This window comes from Carcharhinus amblyrhynchos, chromosome 35 (assembly GCF_965287045.1).
Source record: "Carcharhinus amblyrhynchos chromosome 35, sCarAmb.v2.hapA, whole genome shotgun sequence".
Taxonomy (NCBI): Eukaryota; Metazoa; Chordata; class Chondrichthyes; order Carcharhiniformes; family Carcharhinidae; genus Carcharhinus; species Carcharhinus amblyrhynchos.
Genome location: NC_137358.1, coordinates 620,696 through 635,206, shown reverse-complemented (window position 1 = coordinate 635,206; position 14,511 = coordinate 620,696). Strand labels below are relative to the sequence as shown.

Sequence of the window (14,511 nt, the reverse complement as noted above, 5' to 3'; positions counted from 1 at the left end):
ACTCAGAATGAAAACTATTTGGTCCTTGGAATTTGTTCTTCCTTGGAGCCATTCATTTCTCCATCATTATTATCCATTATTTTGCTTATGTTCACTTTGTTGAGATCCTGGCTTCTTTGGGATATCTAATGTGTAGACTCCTTCCTTTCCGATGCAATACATTATTCAGCATTTCCCTATTTTCACTGACAAAATCATTGTCACAGTTTTAAAGAGGCCAATGTTACTTCTGACATCAGTTTACTTGGAAAATCCTCCATTAGTATTTGGCTGAATATTTCCCCCACCATGTTACCAAAATGGCATCTTATTGTTTTCTCAGAGAATAGTGGAAGTTTTTGCAGGTGGATTATAGGTCTCCAATGTGAATGCTTCTTCTATGGCCATGGGTCTAGTCTTCTACTATGAGAGGGTTTCATGGACTCTTACTGGCCACAATTTGATGGGGGGCCTCACCATCAGGTTGAGAGATTTGATGGAGCTGTCCATAACCATGAGGGGTCTGGAAATAGAATGGGAGAACCTGTTCCCATTGGTGGAAAAGTTGTCAATTGGAAGATGTAGCTTTAGGGCAATTGGTGACACAAGGAAAAACTGTTTGAGCAACGAGTGGTTAGGATCCGGAATGTACTGTCTGAGAGTGTGGTGGAGACAGATTCACACAGTGAGTGGTTCAGATCCGGAATGTACTGTCTGAGAGTGTGGTAGAGACACATTCACACTGCGGGTGGTTAGGATCTGGAATGCATTGTCTGAGAGTGTGGTGGAGACAGATTCACACAGTGAGTGGTTAGGATCTGGAATGTACTGTCTGAGAGTGTGGTGGAGACAGATTCACACAGCGAGTGGTTAGGATCTGGAATGTACTGTCTGAGAGTGTGGTGGAGACAGATTCACACAGCGAGTGGTTAGGATCTGGAATGTACTGTCTGAGAGTGTGGTGGAGACAGATTCACACAGCGAGTGGTTAGGATCTGGAATGTACTGTCTGAGAGTGTGGTGGAGACAGATTCACACAGCGAGTGGTTAGGATCTGAATACACTGTCTGAGAGTGTGATGGAGACAGATTCAATCATATGCTATGAGGCTGAATAAACTAGGCTTGTACTCGTTAGAGTTTAGAAGAATGAGGGGAGATCTCATTGAGACGTATAAGATGATGAATGGGATGGATAGGATAGAGGTGGAGAGACTCTTCCCGCTCAAAAAAGACAGTAGGACTAGGGGGCACAGCCTCAAGATAAAGGGGGGGCGGTTTAGAACGGAGTTGAGGAGGAACTTCTTCACTCAAAGGGTGGTGAATCTCTGGAATTCTCTGCCTGTTGAAGTGGTGGAGGCTGCCTCGCTAAATATTTTTAAGAAGCGGGTTGATGGGTTTTTGATAAGAGAGGGGATTAAGGGTTATGGGGAGAGGGCGGGAAAGTGGAACTGAGCCACGACAGATCAGCCATGATCTTATTGAATGGCAGGGCAGGCTCGAAGGGCTGGATGGCCTACTCCTGCTCCTATTTCTTATGTTCTTATATCTTACAAAAGAGAACCTGAAGTGTAAAAGAAATTGTGAAAGGTTCTGGGGGAAAAGTAATTGTACAGAGCTAATTGAATTGCCATTGCAGAGAGCTGGTGGTCATGATGGGCCAAATGATCTCCTTCTGTACTGTAATGTTGTATAATTCCCAGAGTGTGAGACATACAGCACTCCCAGGGACCATGGCACTAGAGGAATTGATAAGAGTCTAATTGCAATGGAAATTGCTCAGTGTGTTTAAAGTGTTATATTTTTATTGGAATGAAAGGTGTGTGCAGTGGAGAAAGAAATATTATTTCTTCCCCCCCACCCCAACTGCATTATCACTGGGTGACAATTCCATGAAGTATTCCAAGTAGCCTCACAAGTTTTAACAGGATGCTTGCGTTTAACAGGTCCATCAGACCACAAGACATAGGAGCAGAATTCGAACACTCGGCCCAGCGAGTCCACTCCGCGTTTCAATCATGGCTGATATTTTTCTCATCCCCAGTCTCTTGTCTTTTCCCTGTAACCCCTGATCCCTTATTAATTAAGAACCTATCTATCTCTGTCTTAAAGACACTCAATGACCTGCCGACTGCTGTGCAAATCCCCTGGAACACAATGTGGTGACCAAGTTTGTCTAATTGTCCCAATTAGCCCAGTCTCAATGGCTGTAACTTTCACTTTCCAGCAGTGGTTCAGGGGAATCTCTGCCCATGTATCTGATAGAGAAGTGACCATAACCCGATAATGGGGAATTTAACAGGGCCACTAACCAGGCAGGGAACAGATCTCAGGATGCTGATGAGAAAGGGAGCAGGACTGAAAGGTGTAACAACAGAGAACATTGTCACAATCTGCAGCCTGATAGTAACAGCTGCTGACATGATGGGTGGAGCCAATCCCCTCACCACCTTTCCAAATAAATAGTGCAGCAAATGTGGGAGCCACACCAGATTGAGGGAAGACGCCGATGATAAGAACTCTTGGAAGAGAAATAGACAGATTCTCAAAGATCTGCTTCAAGGCAGAAAGGTAAAATCCATCCTTCCTTTCTGCTGACTGTTTTGAATGTATGTTGGAGTAAAACTGCCCATCAGTATCCCACCCGTGACCTTGTCTCATATGAGTTAGAACTGGAGGCTATTTGACCACGGAGGTTCCTACTGCTGATCCCTAGCATATTCCTGATGATCCACAATATATTGTACTTGTACATTGCAGCCAGATTCACTGCACAATGATTAGGGACTCAAGCTGATTTTCTCTCTATCCCAGAGTGTCTGGTTTCATTATTGTGTCCAGTGCTTTACTTATAATACTTTAAAAAATAACTGCCAAAGTAGTTAAACAGTAGAAATGCTGAAAATATTTAGAATTATTGTAAGTTATTAAACACTTTGGGGGAAAGTATGTGATGTGAGGGTCCAACAATGAGCTAGAATTGGCCAGGGAAGGAGCAAAGCTTAAGTGAAGTGTAAAGCATCTCAGTGCAGCATGAGGTTGTGAAAGGTGCTATATAAAGGCAAGTAAGTTCTTTCTTTAACTCCCATTGAGACTGAACATAAAAAGAATAGTATTTTGAATGTCTACAGAAGTTATACTATCTTTGGAACTGTGTTCAATGATAGCCACATACCGTAAAAGGTAGATGAAATAGAGAGAGTGTAGGCATGGAGAAAAGAAATAATCCGAAATGTAAAGGAGCTGAGTCCTGAGAGAAAGTTAGAGAAACACAAGCTCTACAACCCATTGCAAAAGGTTGGAAAGGGCTTCAAGCCATTTCAAATACTAAGTTCTATAATCGATGAGATAAAGCCAAAATACAACTTCAGAATAAGACATGCCAAATAGAAATTGTAAATGAGCCAAAAGTAAACTTCAAATAGATGTTAGAATTGCTGTTGAATAACAGGATTAGGAGATCTGATGGAAAAGTTTGTACGAGTGGGAAGGGCTGAGATGAAAAAGTTAGTCTTTACCAGAAGAAGGAACTTCAATTGAATGAGTTCACCTTTCTCCATTCTAACCTTATTCTTGAGTAATGTTGTACATTAATTCCAGCCAGACCAATCTTCACTGAATCAAACAGGATGATAAATGCTGACACTGGAAGCCTTTTAATTGTTCCAGCACATAATGCAATGGGATAAGATTCTGGGGCAGGTGGAGTATTAATTTGATTTGATTTGATTTATTATTGTCACATGTATTAACATACAGTAAAAAGTATTGTTTCTTATGCGCTATATAAAGCATACTGCTCATAGAGAAGGAAAGGAGATGGTGCAGAATGTAGTATTACAGTCATCGCTAGGGTATAGACAAAGATCAGCTTAATGTGAGGTAGGTCTATTCAAAACTCTGATGGCAGCAGGGAAGAAGCTGTTCTTGAGTCAGTTGATCCGTTAGTGTTGCAAATTAAAATGGATAGACTCTTAGGAGAAACCCTCACCATATTTAAAAGATATTTAGATAAAGCCCTTGATGTAACGACAAGGCTACAGACCGAGAGCTAAAAACCAGTATTCAGCTGGATAGCACTTTAGCCAATGATGGGGTGAATGGCCTCTCTGGATCTGTTTTGTTTCTGGGACTGCTGACAGCAAAATGCTCGAACCAGGGGCACTGAGATCAGGATTATTGAGATAGGCAGAGCTGAATTTTAACCCTTGGTTAATATTCCTCTCTGGGGTGACTGGTCCCATTTGGGACCAGATTCAGCAACACGTTTATATAGTTTACAATCACCTCAAACACCTGAAATAGTTTTGGTACCAGACCATGTTGTTAATGCCCTTCTCCTGGGGATAACTGGGGAAGATTTAACTTATAAAATATTATTTTTAAAAGCAGCAAGATCTGGCGAAAGGACAAAATTAATTAAGAATCTTTTTTTTTCTTATTTCTTAAGCTGTAGTTTTGTTTTGTACTTGCAGCTTTGACAGCAATGCTGCTCTATCCGTTGTGCGTGATTGGAATCCTGGTGGGAACGCTTGGAGTTTTCACAGGTGAGAGGCCACCTGATTCGATGGTTCAATGAGAACCTTGGTGCTGCAGTCAGGGCAAATCTGCACAGATTTATCGTTAGAAGCATGACAAAATCGGTTTTAAAAAGTGGGACGTTTTATTATTTATCTCAGCTGCTAGCACAATCACAATGGCTGGGGATGAACTTCAACATGATTTTCAGTTAGTAGCAGCAAAAAGCAGCTTTCTAAACGTCCTCTCTGCATCAGCAAGATCACACTATCATGGTTTGAGATTGGAATTGGGGAATGTGTATTGGGAGAGTAGTGAGTCAGTGTTGAAGCAGTGGGTAACAAGTATATCAAACTGACATGGTCACTGCCACATTTTTATATTAATTCATGGGATCTGGACATTGAGCTTGAGAAGATGGCAGTGAGCTGCCTCTTGAATCGCTGCAGTCCACATGGTGTAGGTACACCCACTGTGCTGTTAGGGAGTGAGTTCCAGGATTTGGACGCAGTGACAGTGAAGGAATGGTGATACATTTCCAACTCAGGATGATATATAATGTGCCAGCATTTAATGCCCATGAACAGAGGCCGTGTCAGAGGGACAGTTAAGAGCCAACAATGTTGCTTGGGCTGGAGTCATATGTAGACCAGGACAGCAGATATTCATTCCGAGAGGACATCAGTGAACTAGACAGGTTTTTGCAATAACTGACAAAGGTTCCATGGTTGTCATGGGACTTTTAATTCCATATTTTTATTGAATTCAAATTTCACCATCTGCCATGGTGGGATTTGAACCTGGGTCCCCTGAACATTACCCTGGGTCTCTGGATTACTGATCCAATAATACCCCAGCCTTCTGTGATTCTCGGTGTTGCTGGAGCTGCGCACTCCCAACTTGTACATTGTAGACAGACATTGGGAATCAGGAGGTGAGTTTCTCACCACAAGATTTCCAGTCACTGACTTACTCGTAACTACAGTATATTGCTGGACCAGTTTAGTTTCTGGTCAATGGTAACCCTCAAAGTGGGAGATTCAGCGATGGTAATGCCATTGAATGCCAAGGGGTGATGGTTAGATTCTTGCTTGTTGGTCGTTGCCTGGCACTTGCATAGTGTGAATGTTACTTAGCACTTGACTGTTAACCCTTTCACTGTCTCTGGCCCAATGGAGCTGACAACTGCCACACAGAATGATTCTGAAGTGAACTAACAAGCTTCCCGTTTGCTTTCCTTTAGAGGCAGAGTTGCCTTCCACGATGACACAAGCTGACTGTGCTCTTTTGCACAATTCACACGTAAGTGCTTATTAATTTAACATCTTCTTAGAGAAGGAATTGAGGCAAATCTAACTCTGGAATCAAACTGACTAAAATCTTTTTTCTCGCATATAAGACAACACCTGGATCCTCAGTATTCCTGGATCCCAGATCCTGAGATGAAAAGATCAAATACAACCCATGTGGGAAAATTAACTATTTTCCATCATTGAAAATCACTTGGGTTTAAAATCGTGTTCTGGTCACTGTCAACACCTTCCCCATCGAGACAGAGAGAGTGAGCGAGGGGGCGGGGGGAGAGACAGTGGGAGGGAGAGACAGTGGGAGGGGGGAGGAGACAGAGAGAGAGAGAGAGCAACTGAGTGAGTGAGTTTATCTTTCCTGCTGGCGGATACAGGATCCTGATCACTTTTCAATTAGGTGACTAGCAGTGACACTGATAGTCATGGCCAATCAATCCCAGGATTGTCAGTTACCTATTGAACTACAAGTGCCTTCCATCAGACTGATCTGGTCTTGTAGGATTCACTGCATAATAGGGCTTTGGGTTTAATTATATTATCTCCCTGTTGCTCCACTGAGGTCAGTTAACAATGTCCAGACCAGTGGTGATACTTGGGGCCTTCCATCACAATGCTCAGGAACCTGGGCAGCATATTTCTGAGTCTTTAAAATGTGAAAACCAATTGATAATTAGAGCTGCTTTTCAGTTGCTGAATTGGATTTAATAAGAGAATTACTGAATTAATGGAGAGTCCTTCAGTGGACCTAACTTTCTACTCTCTCATCAAGGCCCCAAATATTGAACAAATGTTGACACACAGAAAGTGTGCATTCAAGATGCTTTTTGGGTATGAGGGGATACAGAGGAGGTTAACAAGGAATTGTCCATACTGGGATGTTGCAGAATGAGGAAAGATGGGATCAGCTGAAGTTATTCTCCTTCATACAGAGCAGGCTGAAAGGAGATTTGACTGAGATGTACAAAATTGTGAGAATCTGAATACAGTGGATATGGGAAGAGCCTATTAACTTTAGCAGAGAGGTCACTGATGAGGGGGCAGAGATCTAAAGCGATTGGTAGAGGGAGGAGAAAGACTTTATTCACTCGGAGCTTTGTGAGGGGGGAGGCTGGAACTTACTAGTTGAAAGAGTCATAGAAGCAGAAAGCCTCAACTCATTTCAAAAGTGTCAGGATTTGCTGCTTAATTGCTGTAATGTGCAGAGCCATGGACCAAATACTGGAAAGGGAACTTGGCTGGTCCAGCACAGACATGATAGGCCAAATGGCCTCTTTCTGTGTTATAAACTTTTTATGATGCTATTTCAAGTGTTACTTTTCGCACAGACAGGAGGGAATTCTCACAGTGAATAGTCCCCAGGAGGTGAACAATCACAATACAGAGGGGCAGATTTTAGTTTGAAAGCAGATTCTTGAGGAGTGAATGAATCCTGGAATACAAACTGACAAACACCCTAACCCACACACTGGCTGAAGCCTACGTCATTGCAAGGAGGGCTTCTCATAGAATCTTAAAAACCCTACAGTGCAGAAAGAGGGTGTCTGGCCCATCGAATCTGCCCACCACAATCCCACACAGGCCCTACCCCAATATCCCTACACAATTACCCACTTATCTCTCCAACCTTCGCATCTCAGGACACTAAGGGTCAATTTGAGCATGGCCAATCAACCTAACCCACACATCTTTGGAAGGAAACCAGAGCACCCGGAGGAAACCCATGCAGACACAAGGAGAATGTGCAAACTCCACACAGACAGTGACCCAAACTGGGAATCCAGGTCCCTGGAGCTGTGAAGCAGCAGTGCTAATCACTGTGCTACCGTGCCGCCCCAGATAGGATAAAGAATATCCAGAAACAATGAGAACATTTTACCATGAAATTTATTCATTGTTTCCCTTCCCTCACCAGCCCCGGTTTCCCCTGGTGGGAATGGGCTTCACACTAGGCTATAGCTTCCATGGGCCACTAGCTCTTGCCTCCCATTAGCATGCCACAAGTGATATGTATGACTCCAGACACACGGTTCTGTCATACTATTCTAATCACCAGTATCTAGTCCAGTATTCACCCACAATGCACACTTTTTTCAGCAAGCATGAGTTTTTAAAAAGTATTTGATCTTGGGAAGTGAGAATCTCTGGCATGGCCAGCATTCATTGTCTAACCCCAACTGCCCTCAAAAAGATGGTACACACTGTTGCCACTGTGCATGAGTGGTGAAGAGAGTGAATGTTTAAGGTTGTGTTGGAATGCCAATGAAGGGACTGCTTTATCTCTGATGGAAAGCATGTGGTTGTTGGAGCTGCAGCCATCCAGGCAAGTGGAGAGCATTCCATCGTGCCTTATAGATGGTGGACAGACTTTGGGGAGTCAGGAGGTGAGTTACACTTTGCACAATTCCCAATCTCTGATCTGCTCTGGTAGCTACAGTATTTATATTGCTGGGTTCAGTTTCATTTCTGGTTAATGGTAACCCCCAGGGTGTTGATAGTGAGGGATTCAGCAATGATGATGTTAGTGAATCAAGGGGTTACAGTTCAGATTGTTGCTTGTTGGGAATGGTCATTGCCTGGCACCTGTGTGGCTTTGGCATTGAACAGGAGTAGGACTTCCAGTAGATTTTCCCCTTCCTTCACCAATGGCACCAACATTTGGCTACAACTGACCAATCAAACTGAAATCCTGCTTAATAGTCCAGGTGAGTGTGAAAGATCCCAGCGAGATCCTGACTAATGTTCCTCCCAAACAAAACCACAAAATAAATGATTAACTATTCATGTATATGATTGTTATTGGAGGGATATTGCTGTGACAAAGAGCCACTACATTTATTGCAATGAACCTGGTTGAACATGTTATGTGCGATGAGAAATCCTGGTTGTAACTCACTTTCCTGTCCTCTTCCTTGTCCCCAGCTCCTGCTGTGTGAGGCATGGAAACGCAGTCAGAAACGAGCGCTGAAGGAATATGGCAGACAGAAATCACCATACATTTTAAAACGACAGCTGCACTTCATCAACAAATGGCCATACCTCCTGTGGCACTTCCTTGGGCTCCCACTGCCACTCCGCTGACTCCCGCAGCCAGTCCCCTAACGGAGAATTTGCCCCCAGCTCTTGGCTTTGTAAAATCACTAGTAAAGCTGTAAATCACTTCAATAAAATCACGTTGTGGCTGTAAATGAGTCATGGTGGTGGAGGTGCAGCATTCTTCCTGGTGCAGGGAAGACAGTGTGTCAATTGCTGAGGAACTGGTGAATGGGTAAACCTGTTTGCAGCTGTATGGGTTTGGCTGTTCCATTAATAGCCACAGTCTGTGGGAAGTTAGACTAATTGTACAAGCTGTATGAAGCACGGTAAGGTCAGGTTCCCTCCAAGATTACACTGAACTCATTGACCTTCCCAAAGGGAGTAGTTTTGGTGATAATTACACCCAGGCCTGGAAACCAGCCAGAAGTCCTGTTCCTTGTTTATTATCCAATGATTCCTGCAGGAAGGTGTGTTAGTTGCTTTACTGCCATACACTGTTTAGGTTTACATCATTTTGGTGTATTTATCCCTTGGACATTGACTCTCAGCAACTCAGGAAAAAATGGGAATAGGATCAGCAAGCTACAAACTTGCATTGAACCAAAGTTATGGTTGCGGCTCCGTGAGTTATGGGTCAATGACCCCAGGATCATTGCTGCATTTACTAAAGGACAACACTTTCAGGATGGGTTGATGATATTCATTGTTCCAGAAACAGACAGCTAGCAGCAGGAGAAAAACACACAGGTATAAAGTCACTTCCCCATCTCAGTCTACAGTGTTTCACTTCGTGCCCCAACTATGCAGCAGTACTGGTGTGAATCTGGCGCAGCAAGTTGAAGGGAACTGAGGAAATCCCAGCCAGCAGCTGCTAACCTGGACGCAAATCACACTTTCCATTCAGATTCCTATTAGCCAATGCCATCAGGATTACAGAAAGCTGCTTGAACACTGAAAGATAGTGTAACAAATTGAAGGGAAAGACTCCCAGCTCAGGAGCGTGAGGCCCGGTCCAGGTAGGAATTGGGATGGTCGTGAAGCAGCGACTGATGCATATTACAAGCAGCAATTTTACGATGTAGTGGGTCTTGTTTCTTTAACAAATGGCAATTAAAAAATGAAGAAAGCTGAGTGTGTCTGGCAGAATTAACATACAAAAGCTCATTACTGAGCACCTCCCCCGACACCCACAAACCTCCTGTACCCCAGCCAAATCCCAGAGCTGAATATAGAGATGGAGAAAAGCCGAGAGAAGAGACGTATAAAGAATGGATAAACAGCGAATAAGCTGAAAAGAAATGGTTACAGAAGTGAAAGCAAGTTGGATAAAGAGTGAGAGAGAGGTCCGTCACTATGAACATGTGTGCACACACATCCCCCACCCCCAAAGTACTCAAAATTCTAAGGGCTGTCTGTGACCATTACAATAATCATCACTGTATCTTAATGATACAGAGGTCTAGGGATACAAGTTCATTGTTCATTGAAAGTGGAGTCACAGGTGGACAGAAGAAGGCATTCGGCATGCTTGGTTTCGTTGGTCAGAACACTGAATACAGGAGTTCAGATGTCTTGTTGAAGTTATAGAAGACATTAGTAAGGCCACATTTGGAATACTGTGCACAGTTCTGGTCACCCTATTATAGAAAGGATATTACTAAACTAGAAAGGGTGCAGAAAACATTTACTCAGATGCTATCGGGACTTGATGATTTTAGTTATGAGAGGCTGGATAGACTGGGACTTTTTCCCCTGGAGCGTAGGAGGCTGAGGGGTGATCTTATAAGTAAATAATGAGGGAAAAAGATCAGCTGGATCTCTCAAAAGTAGAGGAGTCTAAAACTAGAGGCACAGGTTTAAGGTGAGAGAGGAGAGATACAAAAGTGTCCAGAAGAGCAATTTTTTTCACAGAGGGCAGTGAGTGTCTGGAACGAGCTGCCAGAGGCAGTAGTAGAGGTGGGTACAATTTTGTCTTTCAAAGAGCATTTAGACAGTTATGTGCGTAAGATGGCTATAGAGGGATATGGGCCAAACATGGGCAATTGGGACTAGCTTAGGGGTTAATAAAAGGGCGACATGAATAGGTTAGGTCGAAGGGCTTATTTCCATGCTGTAACCTCTATGACTCTAGTAAGTTATATATTGACATTTATATTCAAGTGTTTGTCACCTGGGTGAACGTCAGGCAGGTAGGAAGGTATCTGGTTCCTAATGAATGAGGTTGATACAGGTTGGAAAAATCACTTTCAGATGATTTATTTACCGTTCCCAATCCACTTGTGAGTGCGGATAAGTCAGAACACACGCTTCAGCCATTACAGAAAGGTGAATGGCAAGTTAATCTTCTGCTTCTATAAGCTCAGGAATTTTCTCTCAAAGTTTCTTTTAAGTAGGTGATACCATTTCTAATCAGTAACCAAGATAAAAGGAACATTTAATATCAACAGATGCCAACTGACCTGACGGACCTTAAGATGTAACACAAATACCCAGCTGCTGGGCCCCTCCCTCAACCAAATTAAATTAAGGTTATAATTTGCTTAAAACAAACCTCTTGTCATTTTCACTGGAGCACTGGAGAACCTCCAAGAGACCCTCGATACAGTGGCTGCCACTGCAAACCCACACTAGATGTTTTTAGCATTGTGCAGAAATCGAGCCTCAATGAGACCTGATTGAGTTTCCAGTGGGTGACATTTCAGAATGGTGCATTGAGAAGAGGCAGCACCACAAACCGATCCAGACTCTCCGTCTAGATGCTTATGTTCAAATTTGAGAGCAAAGCTTTGACCTAGTCTTTCACGAGCCTGTATATGTGATGCTGAGCTCCATGTTCACTGGTCGAGACTTCAAAAACATACGCAACACACAAAAGCAGTTCCTGTGTTTCTCTGTTGGTTACCACCTGGAAAGAATCAAAGAATATCAGGATAAAAAAACAAGTAGAAAGTGAACAGTGAGTCCCAGCCAGAGAGAACCACAGAATACTGGGTTATAGAGTCAAACAGAGAGGGAAACAGACAATGAAAAAGCAATGGAGTGCACAGCACAGACCTATAAAAACAGAATCAGGGGTGGAAAGAAAGGTTCTGCTGGGTTCTACATTTTGAATGTAACGCGAGTTGATGGTGAACGTGTAGAAGGTATTGGTTAGTGAGAACACTGTGTGCAGCTTTGAACATTGCGTACAAGGCTCATGGAGAAAGTGGAGTGTAGATTCACTCCAGAATTACAGCAATATACAGCACAGAAAGTTATTGCAATACTGAAGCACTCAACATTTAGAAAGCAAACTGAAATATTATTTATCCAGGTTAATGAATTTGTATTAAGGACATAAACATTTAGGATTAATAACAAAAGACACAACATTCCAGATAAAGGATTATTAAAATGATGGAATATATGGCCACAAACAGCTACTGAAGCGGATTAGTGCACAATGATAATGATGAATAATCACTCAAAATAGAAAAAGAAAATCAAACACAGGAAAAAATCAGGGAACTGTGCAGATGTAATAAATAAATAACCTTCTTAATTTCAATAATTCTCAACAATCATACCTGCAGAATGGTGAAATTCTCCAAGACACTATTCATCATGTATTTTTCTGGGAGCTGCTTCAGTTTGTGGATGAAGTTGATCAGATATTCACACATTGGAGATCGGTGGATTCGATAGAGAAAGCGGCCATTCTCAAATCGAGCATATTCTGTCTGAGAAAGGAAAATAAAGACTTTTTTCACATAGACCCAGAGAATTGAGGCTGTAAAGATGGAAATAAAAACATCTGTAACAAAGAAGAGCAACGTTTGTACCTAACTTAAACAAATCAAGGGAAGAAAACAGAAATAATAAAACCACAATATACCCAACAGATAAACTCAGTTAAAAATATTGAGAGAATTTTGCTGCCATCCACATAATAGAGGAAGACACTCTGCAAGAGAGCACAGACCCAACAATTTTGATTATCAGGTCTAGAGCTGTGGTCTCCATGTTCCAACTGTGACACTGGTTACGGGCGGGATTAAGGTATGACCACAGAGTAGCTTACTGGTGTATTCCAAAGGTAGATTAGAGAGTGTTCACAGGGTTAGGAACTGTGCAGAAACCACACTAATATAGAACAGTAACATTTCTACCTGGATTCTGCCAAATCTATGTAAAAGTGGACTCACTTCAACCTTTTCTACGACTTGCTTCCCAAAAGAGCAGACTTTAGAGGAGCAGGTGATGGTCATGTGCTCTGTGCTTTCATACTGGCTGGTTACTCCATAGAACATGCCTGTTTCATCTTGGATATTGATACTAAGATCAGCCTACAAAAACAGAACAAAATAATAATGTTTCATCAGGTTCAAATGTAAACAAAACACATTTCCCCTTCCCTGCTTTGATTACGAAGTTTGTTGTTTCTTTCTTATTGCTCTGGCCACAGATCTTTGTAATCACTGACCTTGGAAAGATTTCTCTACTTTAAGACAGAGGCAGATAGGTTTTTGATTAATAAGGGAATCGGGGTTATGGGGAAAAGGCAGGAGAATGGGGATGAGAAAAATATCAGCCATGATTGAATGGGGGAGTAGATTCGATGGGCCGAGTGGCTTAATTCTGCTATGTCTTATGGTATTACAGTAGCAGTCTTCCACACTCGATTCAAGCTCAATAGCTCTGTAAATGGTCAGTTATTTGGAGTTAAGTAAACACACGACAGTCACATTGGGCGAAGACCTCAGCTCAAATTCTCCTGCTCATTTTCACTAAGCAAGAAGTCTTACAACACTAGGTTAAAGTTCAAAAAGTTTATTTGGTAGCAAACGCCGCGAGCTTTATGGTCTGCCCCTTTGGCAGGTGAGTGGGGAATTCTGATCACAAACAGGGCATATAAAGACACACACTCAGTTTACAGAATACTGATTACAATGCAAGTCTTTACCGCTAATCAAGTCTTAAAGGTGCAGACAATGTGAGTGGAGATAGCATTAAGCATAGGTTAAAGAGATGTGTATTGTCTCCAGACAGGACAGTAAGTGAGATTTTGCAAGCCCAGGCAAGTCATGGGGGTTACAGATAGTGTGACATGAACCCAAGATCCTGGTTGAGGCCATCCTCATGTGTGAGGAACTTGGCTATCAGTTTCTGCTCAGCGACTTTGCACTGGTGTGTGTTGTGAAGGCCGCCTTGGAGAACGCTTACCCGAAGATCAGAGGCCGAATGCCCGTGACCACTGAAGTGTTCGCCAGCAGGAAGGGAACAGTCTTGCCTGGTGATTGTCGAGCAGTGTTCATTCATCCATTGTCGTAGCACCTTAATGGTCTTCCCAATGCACCATGACTTGGGATATCCTTTCCTGCAGCGTATCAGGTAGACAACATTGGCCGAGCTGCAAGAGTATGTGCCGTGTCCCTGGTGGATGGAGTTCTCACATGAGATGACAGCATTCGTGTCGATGCTCCGACATGTCTTGCAGAGGTTGCTGTGGCAGGGTTGTGTGGTGTCATGGTCACTGTTCTCCTGAAGGCTGGGGAGTTTGCTGCAGACAATGGTCTCTTTGAGGTTGTGTGGTTGTTTGAAGGCAAGAAGTGGGGGTGTGGGGATGGCCTTGGCAAGATGTTCGTCTTCATCAATAACACGTTGAAGACTCAGGAGAAGATATCACCACGACACCA

At 42.9% G+C, this 14,511-nt stretch overlaps 1 protein-coding gene across 5 annotated transcripts in view; it reads right to left on the bottom strand.

Moving 5' to 3' along the window:
• Positions 1 to 11,076: 11,076 nt before the first annotated feature.
• Positions 11,077 to 14,511, bottom strand: part of LOC145361755 (transcriptional enhancer factor TEF-1-like) — a 57,574-nt gene continuing 54,139 nt past the window's right edge. For all 5 annotated transcript variants that reach the window (XM_080217697.1, XM_080217698.1, XM_080217696.1 and 2 more), the window contains 3 exons: positions 13,021 to 13,161; positions 12,403 to 12,555; positions 11,077 to 11,741 (listed from right to left, as the gene is read on the bottom strand). In XM_080217697.1, coding sequence (XP_080073823.1) covers positions 11,628 to 11,741; positions 12,403 to 12,555; positions 13,021 to 13,161 — 408 coding nt within the window. In that variant the 3' untranslated portion in view covers positions 11,077 to 11,627. The remainder of the gene's footprint in view (positions 11,742 to 12,402; positions 12,556 to 13,020; positions 13,162 to 14,511) is intronic.